Genomic DNA, 19,516 nt, shown 5'->3' on the forward strand with positions numbered 1-19,516 from the left:
TGTCCATTTCTTCACTGGATTATTTGTTTTTCGGGTGTGGAGTTTGGTGAGTTCTTTATAGATTTTGGATACTAGCTGTTTGTCCGATATGTCATTGGCAAATATCTTTTCCCATTCCGTTGGTTGCCTTTTAGTTTTGTTGGTTGTTTCCTTTGCTGTGCAGAAGCTTTTTATCTTCATGAGGTCCCAATAGTTCATTTTTGCTTTTAATTCCCTTGCCTTTGGAGATGTGTCAAGTAAGAAATTTGGATAACTTTTAGAATCTATAGAGGGAAAGAGAGACATCAGCATTTATGCCAAGATTTCTAACTTGAAAACATCTGGCTGGGAAATGTCATTGAGTTTGAGGTGCCACAGACAGGATAGGTAATCAGACCACGATTGTGGGAGCCTGATTTCTTGTTGACATTTGGAGAACAAAATTGAAGGAGAGAGAGTTTGGAAATTATTTTGAGAATTGGATCAGATCTGAGTGGGGGTTAATGCCTAAACAAAATGAAATTGAGGCTTTCCAAACCTTGATGATGTATTCTCATTTTCTAACTCAGAGACCATCGGAATAGACTTCAGTTTGGAGTTGGTGATAAAATTTGTTGTACCAGGAATGTGTATCTCTCGGAGCTACTCCCTCAAGATACCTCTCCCGGTCAGGAGAGTAATGAACAAGAGGCCAGTGGTGAAGACTTTAATGGTACTCTTCGTGGTTTTGCTAAAAATAAGCAAGACTTTGAAAGTGATATTCGACTCTGCAATGGAGAAATATTTTTTATAACAAAGGTAGGTGACAACAGAAAAATAGTACCTTATTAGAGGTAGATTTTTTTTTAATTGCCCTAGGTTTGATTCAGAACCTAATCATATCGGAATTGTTGACATTCTTCCATAATTTTTTGTTAAGGAGTTTTGCATTCACGTTTATGAGGAATATTGGTTTGTAGTTTTCTAGTAATGTCTTGTCTGGTTTTGGTGTCAGAGTAAAACTGGCTTCATAAAATGAGGTGGGATAGGTTTCTTTCTCATATTTTCTGGAAGACTTTGTTAAGAAACATTTTTATTAAGTTCGGAGGGCTCAAGTAACAAAAAATAAGGGACAAGTGACATACTTAATATATTTTGCAAAACATCATTTCTTTGGTTGCTGCTTAAATACAGAAACCATTGAGGTTTCTTTGAATTTGTTCTCATTGTATAAACACCGTCTTAAACATAGAAGCTTATTCTTTACAAGCAGTGAGGATGTGAGGAAATATAAACTTTTTGTAAAGAATATGTGCAGACTTACATAGTCAGTGCGAGAAGTGAAATGTATAGACTTCAGAATAAGTCAGGCACACAGACTATTCTCCATAGAATCAGATTAAGGTTAAGTTTCAAATTTATTCAAGTTTGGGTGTATATATATATTTAGTTTGTGCTCAAGTGTAGATTTTAAGCCTTTTGAAAGTTCTTAACAATGTGAATATACATGCTATTTTACTTGAGTCTGCATTTAATATTCAGCACAAAAATAGACTATATTTACAGTGTGCCTATTTGAAAACATACAGAATAATTCTTTGTTTTGATCATAGGATGTAACTGATGTAACTTTTGGAAAGAGAAGATCTTTGACCATTAATAATATGGCTGGCTTGGAAATAACCGTGGACTTTGAAAAACTGATGAAATATTGTCATATAAAACATGCCTGGGCAAGAACTATTCACACTTTTCAGGTAACAGTGGACATTTATGAAGTGATTTGAACTGGTTTCGAAGCCATGGAGTAGTACCTTCAAAGATTTTCTTCTTAATTTTGTTGCCTTTATTTTGTAAAAAGGAACAAGGTTACCAACGTTTACATAAATGGCTTCCTGATGTTTATGTATTTTTGCAGCTTGCTTTTTTATTATTGTATAATCAGCTTTAGTGGGGTATAATTTGCATGCATATTTAAATTTATCAAGTTGGTTGGGTTTTGACAAATACATCCCTTTCCTCTGTTCTTCTGAGGCAACTACTCTCTACTTGGGAATAATTTTAATTTTAGGTTTTTTTTTTTTTGTTTTGTTTTGTTTTTTTAATTTTAGAGCATGAGCTGGGGAGAGGGGCATAGAGAGAGAGAAAGAGAATCTTAAGCAGGCTTCAAGCTCAGCGTGGAGCCTGACACAAGGCTTGATTCCCACAACCCTGGGATTATGACATGAGCTGAAATTGAGCCACCCAGGCGCCCCGGGAATAATTTTAGTTTTATAGAAGAGTTCGAAAGATAGCAGAGACTCTTCCCATATACCCTTCATCTGACTTTCCCTCATGTCAACATCTTACATAACTATGGTGTTTGTGTTAAAACTAAGAAATTACCGTTGGAAGAATTACTATTAACGAAGCTCCACACTTTATTTGGATTTCACCAGCTTCCCAAGAATATCCTTTTTCTGTTCCAGGATCTAATCCTGGACACAACATTGCATTTAGTGCAATTTGCTTTTAAGCTCATTTTAATACTCTTGACTTCTCATAAGCTATTTGTGGTTCTGTTATTTAACTCGTTGTTTTGCGTGCCCCTCTTTGATGTTGGTATGTTGCTTTAATCATGAAGCTGCATCAGCCTACGTTTGCATGTGGGAAAATTTAGGTTAGCCTGTATCCTCTACTGGTAGGCAAACTAATTAGCATATGAGTTCTGTTTTTTGCGTGTGTGGTTTTTTTTAATGGATGGTGTTTTATTTATTAACCTACTCCATCTCAGTTCCAAATAGAAGTTGAAATGGCTTTCAAAAAAATGGCCACAATTCAGCCTTTCCTTTTAAAAGATAAAGAAATGATGTCATGCAGAAGATCAAGGTAAGGGTGGTAAAAGCATTCCTGCCAAGGGAGGGTTGGGATGCGGATATGCACACTGACCTATTTGCTTGCTAATGTAGGCTGAAGATTTGGCTTTGTTTTCAAAATTAGAGAGAAGCAGTCAGTGGACTGTGTCTCTTGGGTAAAAAAAAACCAAAACAGCCAGTTGTTAAGAAGTACACATATTCCTGGCTGCAGGTTCTGGCAAAATTTCTCCCTTGGATCTTTATGATGGACTCTCTGTAATTCTAGAAACTCGTATCATTCAGTTTGGGGAAATTTTCTTGAATAATTTCCTTAAGTTTCTTGCCCTGTGTTTTCTGTGTTTTGTCTTTCTAGAATCTCTATTATGTTGGGCCTCCAGAAATGATTGTCTGAATTTCTTACCTCTCTCCTGTTTTCCATCTCATTATTATTTTGCTGTTTTTTTGTTTTTTTTTTTCTAAGAGATTTCCTCAAATTTATAATCCAGTCTTCTGTTACATTTCTGGACAAATGAAGTTTGAAGGGGTCTTTTTATTACTTTGTTAAGGTTGGAGTAAATATCTCTAGTTGTTCCTTTTATTGAATCTGTCATTTTGTGGTTGAAAGAGCATCTCTTACCTCGAAGAACATCTCGTGATTATTATCTTGTATCAGTGTAGTTTGTTTCTTCCATGTTCAGTTCAACAAATATTTATTGAGTCAGACTGTCCTTGGTGCTTGGTTTAGATCAGTCCATGAAACAAAGAAAGATACCTGCCATTGTGAAGATTACATTTGCTGGGGAGGAGGAAAGAGACAGATACAACCGTAAAACAAGTAAACTATAGTTGACCCTTGAACATTGTGGAGGCTCGAGGCACCAACCCCCCATTGCAGTCAGAAATCTATGTATACTTTTGATTCCCTGAAAACTTAACTACTAATAGCCTGCCATTGATTGGAAGCCTTAATGGTCATCAAACAATTAACACGTATCTTGTATGTTATACATTAATAATATATACGTTATTTTACAATAAAGTAAGCTAGGGGCACCTGGCTGCCTCAAGAATTAGTGTGTGTGACTCTTGATCTGGGGTTGTAAGGTTCAGCCCCACACTGGGCGTAGAGATTACTTTAAAATAAAATCTTAGAAAAGTAAGCTGCAGTAAAGAAAATATTAAAAAAATTATAAATAAGGGGCTCCTGGGAGACTCAGTAGGTTAAGCAGTTGACTCTTGATTTCAGCTCAGGTCATGATCTCACATTTCATGAGATAGAGCCCCACATTCGACTTTGCGCTGACAGCGTAGAGCCTGCTTGGGATTCTCTCTCTCCCTCTCTCTCTCTCTCTGCCCCTCCCCTACTCGCGCTCTCTCTCTCAAAATAAATAAACCTCAAAAAATATTCATTAAAAAAAAGAAAATTATTATGAAGAGAAAATACATTTACAGGACTGCCCTGTATTTATTATTTTAAAAATCCCTGTGTAAGTGGACCTGTGCAGTTTAAACCCATGTTGTTCAAGGGTCAACTGTACATATTATGGTAGAAAGTGGCAAATACTATGAAAAAGGGCAGGGATAGGTGTGGGATGCAGTTGTAACGTTAAATAGTAGTCAGTGTAGGCCTCATTGAGAACGTGGCATTTGAGCAAACACTTGAAGGAGGTAAAGAAGTTAACCATGTGGGTATCCGAGAGAAGAGCATTCTAGGTTGACGGAATAGCCAAGGCCACAGTTCTTTTTTTTTTTTTTTTTTTTTTTTTTTCCTTATTAAAGATTTTATTTTCTTTTTTTTTCTTTTTTTTTTTTTTCTTTTTTAATATATGAAATTTACTGTCAAATTGGTTTCCATACAACACCCAGTGCTCATCCCAAAAGGTGCCCTCCTCAATACCCATCACCCACCCTCCCCTCCCTCCCACCCCCCATCAACCCTCAGTTTGTTCTCAGTTTTTAACAGTCTCTAATGCTTTGGCTCTCTCCCACTCTAACCTCTTTTTTTTTTTTTTTTTCCTTCCCCTCCCCCATGGGTTTCTGTTATGTTTCTCAGGATCCACATAAGAGTGAAACCATATGGTATCTGTCTTTCTCTGTATGGCTTATTTCACTTAGCATCACACTCTCCAGTTCCATCCATGTTGCTACAAAAGGCCATATTTCATTTTTCTCATTGCCACGTAGTATTCCATTGTGTATATAAACCACAATTTCTTTATCCATTCATCAGTTGATGGACATTTAGGCTCTTTCCATAATTTGGCTATTGTTGAGAGTGCCGCTATAAACATTGGGGTACAGGTGCCCCTATGCATCAGTACTCCTGTATCCCTTGGATAAATTCCTAGCAGTGCTATTGCTGGGTCATAGGGTAGGTCTATTTTTAATTTTCTGAGGAACCTCCACACTGCTTTCCAGAGCGGCTGCACCAATTTGCATTCCCACCAACAGTGCAAGAGGGTTCCTGTTTCTCCACATCCTCTCCAGCATCTATAGTCTCCTGGTTTCTTCATTTTGGCCACTCTGACTGGCGTGAGGTGGTATCTGAGTGTGGTTTTGATTTGTATTTCCCTGATAAGGAGCGACGTTGAACATCTTTTCATGTGCCTGTTGGCCATCCGGATGTCTTCTTTAGAGAAGTGTCTATTCATGTTTTCTGCCCATTTCTTCACTGGGTTATTTGTTTTTCGGGTGTGGAGTTTGATGAGCTCTTTATAGATTTTAGATACTAGCCAAGGCCACAGTTCTTAGGTGGCAGGCTGTCTGTCATTTGAAGAACAGGAACAGCAAGGTGGCCAGTGTGGGAGAGTGACAAGAGACGAGGTCAGAGAAGTAAGGGGGGATAAGATAAGGGAGGGTAGAAGGATTGGGGGCCAGATCACCTCCTAAGACCTTCTAGGACTGTATGGTTTAATATGGTATCCGTATCTGGCCCACTACCAGTTTTTGTAAAGAAACTTTTATTGGAACACAGCAGCACTTGTTCATTTACGTATTGGCTCTGACCGCTTTTGCATTACAAAGGAAGAATTGAGTGGTTGCCATAGAGAACAGCTGGCCTGCAAAACTTAAAGTATTTATTTTTCGACCGTTTGCAGAGAGAGTGTTTTAACCCCTATTCTAAGGTCCGTATATTTTCAGATTCTGAGCCTATAACATCATGAAAGGAATCAATGGTTTGTGTTTATTCGTACAGATGTAGAGTTTTAGAACACATTTAGAGAACGGACGTATACATAATTTAAAAGTCAGTGTAGGAAACCTGCCTCCTTTAAGAAGTTTGAAAGCTCTCATGATTCAAGGAAGATATGAAAAATGGACGAATAATTTATAGCAGGTTATTGCCGTGACATCAGATGTCCATGTCCTGCTTTTTAAGCACACCTTTGGCATGGCTGTTTAATTTTTATAATTATTCATTAGACACTGGGTAAAGAGCAGTGAACAAGAAAGACGCGGCCCTGCCTTTGCAGAGCTTACAGTCCAGCAAGGAGGAATACAGTGAAGGCGGCAGACAGTTACATTCCAGCTCAGTAAATGTTCTGTGACAGAGGGAGTCCGGGGCTCTGGAATGTGCATAGATGGGACAGCTGATCCAGAAGGGGGCTGGCACCGGCAGTACCACAAAGAGGTTCGTGGTGCTGGATGGAGCGTGGCTTGTGCATGGAAAGGAGGAGAGGAGAGGAGGAGGGAAGGGAGCAGGTCCAGGGCTGGCTTCTGAAGGGCCAGACGAGCCATAGTAAGGAGTTAGGACTTCGCTTTGAGAGCTCGGGAGCTGTGGCTTTAAGCGGAGTCGGATGTGATTGGATTTGCTTTTTATGCGTATCCCTATAGATGCTGTGAGGGCCGTGGATTGCAGCACGTGTGAGTGCGAGGGAGACGGACTATGAAGCTGTTGGGTTTTTCTGTGATCCTTGATTAGGAGCTCGGTGAACTAAGTTTAGGTTAGACATTTACCAGTTTAGGAGTACCCAATATGAAGTCCAGAGGGACAAATGGTGCTGTGCGTCTATACAATGGACTTGGCGTTTGCATAATCAGGTGTCATTGAAGTACATTTCTGAGACTCAGCAGCACCAGAAGGAAGTATTTGTCACACTTTGATAATCTGAAGCGTTGGTTCCAATTTTCTGTGTCTAGGTAAGACAGAAGGGCTTGCTGTGGAAGAGGGTTTTAACTGGGGATCTGTGTTTCCTACCTGTCTCGTCTTCTCGTTTGTCTTCCCACGGTTCCTTTGGTGGGGGGACAATGGGGACATTGGGAGAGAGAATGGTTCAAAGCACTTCTTAGTTTATGTCGGCCCTGAAAATAATAGGGACTCTGAATAGTCCCAAAACTTGAAATTGTTTGCTCACAGTTACAAGGTGACATTGGGCATTTTCCTTGCCTATGTAATTCTTCTTGCTAAACTTAAAAAGCACAAGTTCATTGTTCTCTTTTGTTTTGTTCACCTTGATGAAAGTAATAAATGTTCAACAATGGGAGAATACAGAAAAGTAGGAGAAAAAAAATAATCCACAGGGCTTCCATTTTGGAGATAGACTAGTTAAATTTTTGATAGGGTTTCCTTCTTTTTTTGTGTGACTCATTTTGTTAGGTATTTGTGTTCATTTGTGTGTACGTTTTTGGATCAGAGTAATTTTATTTTCTGTTACATAGTTGTGATCACTCTTTATGTAGAAGTATCCAGTTTTTGTTTTTTATTTTTTTAGAATTTATTTATTTATTTTGAGGGGCGGGGAGGGAGGGAGACAGGGGAGGGGCAGAGATAGAGGGAGAGAGAGAATCCCAAGCAGGTTCCAGTGTGGAGCCCAACATAGGGCTTGAACTCACCAACCACGAGAACATGACCTGAGCCAAAGTCAAGAGTCCGACCCTTAACCAACTGAGCCACCCAGCTGCCCCGAAAGTATCCAGTTGTTTTTAAAATTTTGTTAAGTTTTAAAGCGCCTTTGCCATTTGCAGAATAGTATTTCAAATGTCTATATACAGATACTTGATATGAATATAAACAAACGAACTTATCTATTCTCCTGTCATTGAATATTTAAGGTGTCTAATTTTTTGCTATGTAGGTACAAATAGGGTAACACATTTATCCATAGAGCCTACACGATCATTGAACATTCTTTTTATGAGGGAAGATTTGGCACCGCATGCAGTCTTTCAAGCTTTTGCTGGGTTTCTACAAGCCAGCTGTGGATCCGTCAGACCTGAACTTAACAGCACAGTTAGGAATCATGAGGTCTCGGATAATGAATAAACCGGAAGCGTAAGGTGGATTTAGGTGAATATTCTGGCCGACTAGCAGAGATCCCTTTTAGGACTTGTCTGTTTTCTATCTTGGTGGACCGTGTGAAGACAAGAGCCCCCTGTGCAAAACTAACCCTTCCCACCGCATTCCCCTCCCCCAGGGGTCTGAGGAGCAGACGGTTGTGTACGTGGTTGGGAAGGCGGGCCGACAGCACTGGCAGCACGTTTATACGGCAGTGACCAGGGGCCGCGGCAGAGTGTATGTCATCGCAGAAGAGTCTCACCTCCGGAGTGCAATTATGAAAAGCAGTGCCCCTAGAAAAACCCGTTTGAAACATTTTTTGCAAAACAAGCTCTCCAAGAGCTGCGCGTCTCTGGCGGATTCCGCATCCCCGTCGGAGAGCTCTGGAGACAGCAGCAGGCCCGGCACACAGCCGTCAACACCGTCACACCTTGCAGTCACAGCCAGCACCGTGACACCCAGAAGCAAGGCCTCCGCAGCTGATGACAGGACGTTCCCCTTGGCCGGAGCGTGGAAATTCTCTTCACCCGATGAGGTGGATACAGATGAAGATCCATCAAAACCCCGTGGGTCCAAAAGAGCCTGTGGCATGAGTGATGCTGAAAGTCCAAGCAAAGTCCTGATGGTAAGAGTGACGTTCCCGTGTGCTCCCGCTGTATTTAAGTCGTGCTGACTTCAGGGTGCTGATACGTGGTTGTGGATTTTTCATTAGTGTTACATTGTGCTATCGGACCTAAAAACAAGTGTTCTCTCCCCTCTGCCACGTGTCCTCTCCCCTATGCCTGGTCGATCCTAGCGCACTTTGTCGCCTGGCATGAGGTCAGCACAGGTGGCGTGCCGAGAGACCTTGTCATCCTGCACCGTCTTTCCGCATAGCTTCCTTGTCACCCTCCCCTTCCCCTTTGTAGGCCACAGTCTCACTTTTATCCCCACTGTCCGTGAAAGCGGCCAGGTAATTATCAACATTCTTGGAACAAATGAAGTTCCAGTAGAAGTTTGAGAGTCGCTTCACGTGCTGGGGTCCTTAGGCTTTCAAGGCCATGACCTTGAAAGGGGCCAGGGTGGGAGCCCCGAGGGGAAAGTGCTAATGTGAGCTGTCAGTACCAAGCAGAGTTCTGAAAGGAGGATAGAGATAGCCTCTGACCCCACATGGATAGGGGAGAGCGAAACCGTCCTCTGAGATGCTGCCGGCAAATGCGGCATGTGACGTCTTGGCCTGTTGGGCCATCACAAGTATGGAGTAGTGTGGCTGGAGTACGCACGCCATCGGAGGCTGAGCTGAAGACACTGGAAGAGTCGTAAGACACAGGCTCTTCCCAAGAGGCTGAACGTTCTTCTGAACACAGCGGAGAACGCTAGAGGCATTTTAAGAGCCCGGTGCACTGAAGTTTTGGAAGGTCACTTCGGAGTTGAGTAGTGTTTTGGGAGGCCATAGGGGATGAGTTCCTAGCACAAAGATGATTTCAATGGCTTGAACAAAATGATTAGGTTCTGAAGTCAGGTGGTAGTGATGGGGTTGGAAAAGAGATGCTTAGGGACAGGGGGTGCACGGGCCTTGATGGCCGGTTATATGTGGGTGGGGTTGGGCCCGAGCAGGACTCTTAGGCTCCGGCTTGGGCTTCCCGGGGGGATCCAGCTACATTAGGATTGGGAAATGAGGCTGAGGGACAGGTTTTGTAAGGAAAGTGACAAGAGGAGGCATAGTTAAAAAAAAAAACCCAAAGTTTCTTCTTTTACCTTCTTGGAAGTAGTAGGGTCCCTGCCGATTCTAAGCTTCATTCTGTGCTCCACGTCAACTCTTTGATATGGAATTACCATATCAGCAAAACATCTTTTCCTGAAATTGACTGTATCACCTCTTACAAAGACCCTGGAGTAATAAGGCTTTGGACCTGGAACAGAAAATTCCAAACAAAAAGTCTTTGCCTAAAAGTTTCTTGCTTTATATTTCTTCACGCCAGCGTGGGATGGGTGGCTTCTGGCTTCTGGGATGGTACAAAGAGACAATGACAGCGTTACCCATCTTCGCTGCCGAGCTTGCCAAAGTTTTTAAGCTCTGGTCTGTGAACACGGAGAGTCCAGCGCTGGCCACAGAGGGTCAGTTTTCTCGCAAGCCTTGCCAAAAACATGTGACATCTACAGAAATCCCTGGAAATGAGGAAACTAAGAATTCAAAGGCTCGCGAGTGATAAATTAGGGACTTCTGTGTCTTCCATAATTGTGAGATATGTGATTTCTAGAAGCTCAAATTCACTGACAGGGGCTGCCCTCATACCTTTCTTTCCTATACAGATGGCTGCATAAGAACCACATCAGCATTTTAATTCTGCAAGTACTGATGGCTGAGCCTCTCCTACATGAAAGCTTTGGCTTTTCTGTGGATTAATAGCTTTGGGTTTTGAAAAAAAAAAGCTTAAAATATTGTCCTGATTTTGTTTGTTTGTTTTGCTTGGTTTTGTTTTGTTGCTTTTTTTGCCTTGTGTCCCACAACCAAAAAAGGGGGGGGGGTGCAAAACAGAAATTCCCCTTTAAATAAAAGCATATGCATCAATATTTAAAATTTTATCATATAAAGCAGGGATTTCCAGAATTTTTTTTGAAAGAAAATGACATTTTATTATTAAAAAAAAAATCTAGAAAGGGAGTAATCACAAAATCCCTAAATAAAGATAGTTCTATTAGTCAGGGTTCTCCTGAACCAGTAGCCTGTGTCTATGTCCCTATTTACCTACCTACCTGTCATCTATCTGTCTAGATTTATTTAAGGAATTGGCTCATGATCATAGAGGCTGACAAGTCCAAAATCTCCAGGGTAGTCCTGCAGACTGGAGACCCAAAGAAGAATTGACATTGCAGTTTGCATCCAAGGGCAGGCAGAATTCTTTCTTTCTGGGAGGCAATCTTTTTTCTTTTAAGTTTTCTCTTAAGGCCTTCAGGTGATCAAATGAGGCCCACCTACATTATGGAGGGTGACCTGCTTTATTCATAGTCTACTGATTTAAATGTTGGGGCACCTGGGTGGCTCAATCGGTTAAGCATCCGACTTGAGCTCAGGTCATGATCTCACGGTCCATGAGTTTGAGCCCCACATCAGGTTCTGTGCTGACAGCTCAGAGCCTGGAGCCTGCTTCAGATTCTGTGTCTTCCCCTCTCTCTGCCCGCCCCCCACCCCCCGCCCCACCGTCTGTCTTTGTCTCTGAAAAATAAATAAACTTTAAAAAATTTTTTTTAAAATGTTAACCTCATGTAAAAATAGGTTCACAGAAACATCTAGAATAATATTTGACCAAATATCTGGGTACCATGGCATAGTCAGGTTGATACATAAAGTTAACCAGTATAGTCCTCTAAATTGAACAGGTTTAGCATTGTGAAAGATTGATTGTGCTTATTTTTCTCATTTACCTATGGCGGTGAAACTTTCTCATGACCGTACTGATCCCTTGCCTTGTGCTTGGGAGTCACCAACAGCACCAAGAGTACTGGTATTGCAGTGTTTCGTCTTATCATACCCAAAGCCGGTGTCACGGATATGCAGCTGAGCAGTAGTCAGTCATTCAGGGCTTTGTGCTTAAAACTACCCCATGCTTGCTTTAATGTTCCGCACTTAACCATCTTGAAGTTCTTAACCGTGAACAAAGGGCCCACATTTTCATTTTGAACTGAGCTGCCAAATTATGTAGTGGCCATACCTGTAGAAAGTATGTGTGCGTGTGTGTGTGTGTGTGTGTGTGTGTGTGTGTATATATAGTGTGTGTATATATATATATTATGTGTATATATATAGTGTATATATAATGTATATATATATAGTGTATATATATTATGTATATATATATATAGCGTGTATATATAATACATATATATATAGTGTGTATATATATATAATATATAGTGTGAATACATATATATAATACATATATATATAATACATACACACACACACGTATATATATATATATATATATATATATATATATATATATATATACATTCATTCACAAATAGTCACTTCTTCATGCCCGTCCCAGAGCTGGGTGCTAGGGATACCACAGTGAGCCAAAGCAGGTATGATCCCACAAGTTGCCGACAGCTGATTGCTGTGGACTGCTCAGGTCTTCCAAGGGGTGGGGAAAATATTATGTCTCCCGCAGAGGTAGAGGAAACAGAAGTACGTAGGGCAAATTGTGTGTATTTTCACGAAATTAATCTCATTTTTATTGCTGTCCTAACAGGTGGAAGAATCATCTCCGCAAGTGTCTTTGAAACTTCGGAATTTGAGACTGAATAGTTTAACCCCCCGGCAACTTTTCATACCCACAAGTAATCAAGAAACTTAATTTGATTTCAGATTGCGCAAAGTAATTTCTCTCTCTCTCTCTCTCTGTCTTTTTTCTGTTTAACACAAATGAACATCGTAGCTTGAAAATATTAAGATACAAAACAGGATATGTGTAACTGGGGTTTTATTTTAAGGTGTTTGTGTTAGCAGATATTTTAAATCCGTTTGATCATAGAAAACCATAATGAGTTCAACATCTGTCATCATGAGAACTGATAGCACTGGACATAAACGCAGGAAAAATTTGTTATATATATATATATATATATATATATATATATATATATATATATATATTTTAAAGTTTGTACTTTAAAAAGTGTTTTATTTTTGCAATAATGCCTTTATTAACTTCCATGATCATGTTGGGTGGTCTTTGCCCATACTGTGAAGCCATGGTCACGACAGACTGTAATTATGCCTCTCGTATTATTAACTGACACACATTTTTCAGGATGTTGGGTCTTCTGCCAAGTGTTCATCTGGCAAGGCTCCTTGCTCCATCACGGCCGGCCGGACCCACTTCACCTGGAAATTCCTTCTGATTTGGGAGTATATTTCTTTTTCCGTATTTGAGATACCATTGATATATGTTACCACTGCGTACCTTGAAAGTGTACAGTGTGTTGAACTGATACATTTATATCGTCAATATGATTTCTACTGTAGCATTAGCTAACGCCTCCATCATGGCACATGACTGTTATTTCTTTTATGAATACATTGTTTTGAAGGTATTCTACCGCCGGAAAATTATTTTCTCTCAGTGATTTTATTTTTTTTAGAGCTCTATTTATTGTTAACCGGTGAAAGAAAAGGTTAAGAAAAAAAAAAAATGTACCCGTGATTCCAATATTTGAAAAAGAACCTTAATGAGCTATAATTCACATACAATTCACCCGTTAAAGGGGTAAAACGGAGTGGCTTTGAGTACATTCATGGAGTTGTGCCACTGACACCACAATGGATTTTTGAACACTTGCATCATCTTCTCCAAGATGTGCCTCTTAGTACCTGTACCTCGTAGTTCTGACCCCTACATCCCCTCCAGCTCTGGGCAACACTAATTTACTTTGTCTCCATTGATTTGCCTGTTGCAGACATTTCATACAAATGGAATCGTACAATATGTGGTTCCTTGTTACTGACTTCTTTAACTTAGCACAATGATTTCAGACTTCATGTTGTGGCGCCTCTCATATCTGTCTTTTTATTAAAGACTAACAAATATGTACCAAGAGCTAGCATTGTTCCTTTTATTGGGTGGATGTCTTGGATAGTCCATTCAAGGGGAATCACTCAGTCTAACCAGATGAAGCCTCATATCCTTGGTGCATTGATGGAAAATATGGCAGCATATATGGAGGCTGTATTTCTGGATCACACCATGTTGGTTTGAGCCAATGAGACAAAACCAGGAACCCTGGCTGAATTTTTGCGGGTGGTTCCAGTAGAGCTGCAGGTGACCTATCTTGCTTCCAATAGTGCAGTGAGACAAAAGGCCTCTATCTCCTTTTATTACCAAATAGTATTCTGTTGTATGGATATAGCACATTGAATTTCTCGGTTCATCAGTTGATGGACATTTGCGTTGTTTCCACTTTTTGGCTATTATAGAATGCGTTGGCGTACAAGCTTTCTGTGGACATGGATTTTAATTTCTTTTTTTTTAAGTTTCTTTTTACTTATTTTGGGGGGCGGGTGGGGGAGGGGCAGAGAGAGAGGGAGAGAGAGAATCCCAAGCAGGCTCTGTGCTGTCAGCCCAGGAACCCGACTTGAGGCTTGATCTCACAAACTGTGAGATTATGACCCAAGCTGAAATCAAGCGTTGGAGGCTTAGCCGACTGAGCCACCCAGGTGCCCCTGATTTCTTTTCATTATATTTCTAGGCGTGGAATTGTTGGGTCCTATGGTAACTCTATTTAGCCATTTGAGGAACTGCCAGATTGTTTTCTAAAGCAGCTGTACCATTTTGTATTTATACTTGGGGAGTGTGTGAGAGTTCCCGTTTCTCCACGTTCTAGTACTTGCTATTATCTGACTTACTGATTATAGCCATTTTAGTAGGTGTGAAGTGCTGTTTCGGTGTGGTTTTCATTTGCATTTCCCTTACGGGGAATGGTGTTAATTATCGTCTCATGTGCTTATTGGTCATTTGTATGACCTCGTCAGAGAAATGTCTATTCAGATCTTTTACCCGTTTTTTAAAATAAAGTTATTTTATTTTATTTTATTATTTTTGAGAGAGAGAGAGAGCACACATGAGGGAGGGGCAGGGAGAGAGAGAGGGACAGAGGAATCGAAGCAGGCTCTGTGCTCACAGCAGACAGCCTGATGCGGGGCTTGAACTCAACGAACCGTGAGACCGTGGCCTGAGCCAAAGTCAGACACTTAACCGACTAAACCACCCGGGTGCCCCTACCCATTTATAAATTGTTATTTTTCTTTTTATTGAGGTATGAGTGCTTTATATATTTGACATGCAAGTCCCTTGTTAGAACTACTGTTTGCAAAAAAAAAAAATGTCCCATTGCTGCTGTTTAGAAATACAACTGATCTTGTACCTTGCAACCTTGCTAACCTCACTTATTAGTTTTAATAGGTTTTTAGTGGATTCCTTAGTGAGGATTTTCTGTATATGAGGTTATATCATCTGCAAATAGAGACCGTTTTCTTTCTTTCCAATCTGGATGCCTTTTATTTCATTTTCTTGTCTTAATGCTCTGGCTAGAGCCTTTAATACATTGCTAGATACAAATGGTGAGAATGGACATCCTTACCTTGTTCCTGTGAATTTACAAGGCCTGCAAGACAGTCTGCAAAAATGAAAATGTTGGGACTATAAGTGTAAGTTTTAAGTAGCATAGCATGCATTAAAATTGGTACATCTTAGTATATATAATAAGTGTATTTCATGAACACATGTACTGTTCTCTGAGGGCAGATGTTATTATGATTGTTGAGTTAAAATCTGTCTTTGTCACCTAAAATAATTGTATAATTAGTCTGGGGTATTTCTGTCTGCAGGCTGTTTTAGGACTTAAACTTTGTATGTTTTACATCTTGTCCTTACAATGGTCCTGGAGTACAGTTATGACCTTCAGTATCACAGGTAGTGAAACTGACTCACAGTAACTAAATTTTGTACCACCAGTGAGTACCAGAGCTAGAATTGAAACCCAGATCTGATTTTAAAACTCCTATTCTTCCATTCTTCCAGTGCTGCTTTTCAAGCTTATGGCAAAACCTTTCCCCTTCAGAAAATCCTAGGGGTGCCTAGGTGGCTCAGTTGGTTGAGTGTCTGACTTCGGCTCAGGTAATGATCTCACACTCCGTGAGTTTGAGCCCCACGTTGGGCTCCATGCTGACAGCTCAGAGCCTGGAGCCTACTTCAGATTTTGTGTCTCCCTCTCTCTCTGCTCCTCCCCCACTCACACTCCATCTCTCTCTCTCTCTCTCTCTCAAAGATAAATAAACATTAAAAAAAAGAAAATTCTACAGCAATAAGCATTGTGTAGGGGTCATCTAGAATAAAATATATTCAAAGCACCAAAAAAATGTATGTCATAATTTTGGCTTTTCAAAATCACTTTTTATTCCATTTGGTAGAGGGTTTTTTTTTTCATACAAATATTTGCAACAATTTTGAATTCCCCAAAACCATACATAGACGATAAATACCATGCTATTAAAGTATTAAATTTGTACAAAAATACTTTACAGCTTAATACTTGTTTGTTACAAATAAAAATACATATTTAAGTGACTCATGATCTTTTTTTTTCTTTTTTTTTCTTAACATGATTCTGCTTTATACTTTCTTGCCCTGGCGGGTTGTGACATATGATTGAAATAATATATTTCTTTGCACAAAAAGAAAGGTGAACTTTTTCCTTAAACAAAGGACACAGTGTTCAAATGCTTTACCTAAGCAGTCGTTTGAATTATTGACCAAAATGAAGATGTTTGCAAAATAATCATTTCAGTATGGAGATTCTACAATCCATATACAGATCTATCTTTTTTTCAATATTCACCAAATAACAGTTATTAGTGTAACTATTCAAAATATCTGAACGAATGAGAACAGTTGCTGACAAACATTAAAAGCAACTGTCACAATTTATTGCTTTGAGGGATGGTAATAATTGGCAATGCATTTTGTGAAAGATGTATTTACAATTTCGAGAAGTGGCATGGCTCAGAACAAAAGATAGTCCAGTGTCATTTTAAAGTACGTGTCCTGTACACCCCTCTATAAACAGTTTTCCAAACATGTCAAGCAAGATGAGTTTGATTTGCCTATCATTAAGATAAACCTCATTGTAATAGACTCTTCATTCTCTCTTAAGTTCTTAGTCCTGAATTTTAAAAATAAGATAACTCATTCTCAGTGTTCCTAAGCACTCTAATTCATTATCAGAGATTTGCAGCTATTAAAAATGTGTCCTTAAAAAAAACAAAAACAAAAACAAAAAAACAGGTCACAAGACATATCCTGTTTGTTAGTTTGTTGCATAGGGAATAGCATACATCTTAGTTAAGATCATTCCTATATTGGGGCAAAACATTTACCACCACCTATTATGGTCTCCTACGTGCATCATCGCTGAAACGTTTTAAGAGAACTTTAATGTTACACCTGTACCCCTCCCATGGCAGCAGTCCCCGGCCACATCTCAAACTCGAGTTCCCCTAGGAGAGCCAGCTTTGTGGAAAGACTTGGTCAAGTTCTTAACATTAACGACTTCACGGTAAGAAAACTGATTTCAAAGTGAATTAAGGAAATTGTCATAGAGAACAGTTTCGAACAGACATTTCTCTTTTTAAAAAGTGATTGGAAGATGACCTTGTAAAAAATTTCCTCTGATGTTAACTGGGGGGAGGGGTAGCCTGTCTGCTTTGCTTTTTCTCTACCATTGGGCTCGGCAGGGAATTGGCTGCCATATACCATAGTGGTCACCAAGAAAGAAACCTCTTCAACTTGAAAGGGGAAGTGAACATGAGCCATGAGAGAGATTTAAAAGACCCCTGTGCTTGCGGTTAATGCCACGTGATTATCTGTGCTTTAAATGCCACAGAAATCTGAAAGGGATATTTTAGCACCATGTAGATATTGTCTTTTGTCCTGCTTTATAAAAAGCGTTGCTATAATGTGTTAGTGGGTTCTCGTATCTCCAAATTACTACCATGACTAGGCTGTTGGAAAAAAGCGCTGTTCTGTTCACTCCATTCTCCTCCTGGTAGAGTCTGTTCTATAGACTTCTGTGAGGCCAGTGGGTTTCTACTAATAACCAAGTCCAGCTTATTACCAGATTCTGCTATGAGGGGCACAACAAGGCAGCAGTCAAAGTCTCTCGTTCGGACGTGATTAACCTGAAAAAGTCAAGAAGAGCCACTTTGAATTATTGTCATAGTCTGAGATAATTCTCAAAACCCAGAGTAACACTTGCCATGTTAACAGGTGTCTGCTGATGCTTAAGTGAGCCCTGTACGCAGAGAGGTCTATCCTTTCTCTGACCACCCTAGAAGGTGGTCATTGGCTGACTTACTCGTTGCTATTAAATTGTAAGGCCCTTGAGAGCTTGGAACAGGGACACGTCCCAACATCCCCACGCTGAGCAGATTGCCTCGCACATGGCATGTGGTCCTAGTGCCGAACATTAGCCCTATAATTTCCAGATGAGGTAGGTGAGGCACAGAGTGGTTCAGAGATTTGCCTTAGATCAGCACTTGGTAAGCGGTCCAGATAGGATGTGATCCCAGGCAGTCTGGCTGACCCCAGAGCTGTGTTCTTGGCCGTGATGTTGAACTACCTCTCAGAAGTGAGCCCATCCCCTCCTCAGCTTTTGCATGTACTCATCTTCTTTTATTTCTCCTTGTTCTTCATCGGCAAGGGTTTCTAAACCATCTACATGCCTGCTTCCACTCTTTGACTTTCCATTCTCAATCTTGTCACATCTGGAACCTGACACAGTGTACAAATGACCCCAACTGTCTAATACAGATACGGTGTTTCCAGGTCTCATCTGCTTTGGCCTTTAGCACTGGCTGTGCCTGACAGCCACACATCCCTAAAACTCTTCTTCCTTGGCTCTCTATGACACCAGTTTGTTTGGATCCATTTTAACTTGATTTCAGTTCTCGCCTACCTTTATTTCTTCCTGTCCTTTACATTCGTTTTTCTTAGGATTCTCTCCTTGATTCTGTTCTCTTTCTTACTATAAGCCCACCAGAGGTCACTTCATCCAAACCCATGCCTTCAGTAACCTAATCTCCTAAATCTGGCTCTGACATCTCTTCGGAGCAACAAGTCCAAACTGCCAGTTGCCTCCCAGACTGCTCTACCCGGAAGTACTGAAGGCATTAAGGTCTCAGGTCAGATAGAGGTATCTGACCCACACCTACCTCGTCTCCTTCCCTGTGGTCTTCCCCTTCCCCATTCTACACCAATCCACGTATGGTATTATTCCGTCGTCTTTCTAAATTAACAAATTATGTCACTTTTCTGCTTAAGAAATTAATATGCTTGAGAGCAAAGTCCAAGAGATTTACCATGGCGTTCAAGGCCCTTCACAGTCTGAACCCAGTCTACCTTTGTAGCCTCAACTTCCATGAAAGCAGGTACAGTGCAGCCCCAATTTATACATTAGGAAGAGCCACATAGAAGTTAAGTAACCACAGTTATTCTTTCAACAAATATTAGAGTATCTGTGGAAAATAAAAGTGTCCCATCCTGCCAGCATAAGACTAATTGTTCCATTGCTATGGTAACAACGATCGCCAGAACTGGTTTTAAAACCGTAATTGATCAACGACAACTTGCTCTGGTGAACGCGTGTCTGAAGGCCAACCGATCAGTATAGCCTCATGCTTTGAAAGTCAGCTCTTTGGTGCCAGACTCATTCCAGTTAGATACACTTTCAAGACTGATGTCAACCCTCTCTTCTTCCTACAAAATGCTATTCCTAACAAGTGTACGTCAAGTCAGGAATTTGCTTAGCTCACTGAAACTATACATGACCATGATGGTATTCCACTCGGTAAACAAGGTTTGGCTTCTTGCTTTCAGATAATTGTGTGAGATGCTGAGATATCGTGTATTGT

The 19,516-nt window shown here is 40.4% G+C and overlaps 2 protein-coding genes across 11 annotated transcripts in view; one reads left to right on the plus strand and one right to left on the minus strand.

Moving 5' to 3' along the window:
- Window positions 1-12,643, plus strand: part of HELB (DNA helicase B) — a 33,083-nt gene extending 20,440 nt beyond the window's left edge. For 2 of the 3 annotated variants that reach the window (XM_060657043.3, XM_060657044.3), the window contains exons 10-13: window positions 549-777; window positions 1,572-1,715; window positions 8,207-8,692; window positions 12,303-12,643. In XM_060657043.3, coding sequence (XP_060513026.3) covers window positions 549-777; window positions 1,572-1,715; window positions 8,207-8,692; window positions 12,303-12,407 — 964 coding nt within the window. In that variant the 3' untranslated portion in view covers window positions 12,408-12,643. The other variant, XR_014137960.1, reaches the window with a different exon arrangement.
- Window positions 12,644-17,019: 4,376 nt separating this feature from the next.
- GRIP1 (glutamate receptor interacting protein 1) overlaps window positions 17,020-19,516 on the minus strand; it is a 691,569-nt gene continuing 689,072 nt past the window's right edge. For all 8 annotated transcript variants that reach the window (XM_078449707.2, XM_081796205.1, XM_081796204.1 and 5 more), the window contains one exon: window positions 17,020-17,785. In XM_078449707.2, the coding sequence (XP_078305833.1) occupies window positions 17,558-17,785 (228 nt within the window). In that variant the 3' untranslated portion in view covers window positions 17,020-17,557. The remainder of the gene's footprint in view (window positions 17,786-19,516) is intronic.

The sequence above is a fragment of the Panthera onca genome, chromosome B4 (assembly GCF_046562875.1).
Source record: "Panthera onca isolate mPanOnc1 chromosome B4, mPanOnc1 haplotype 2, whole genome shotgun sequence".
NCBI lineage: Eukaryota > Metazoa > Chordata > Mammalia > Carnivora > Felidae > Panthera > Panthera onca.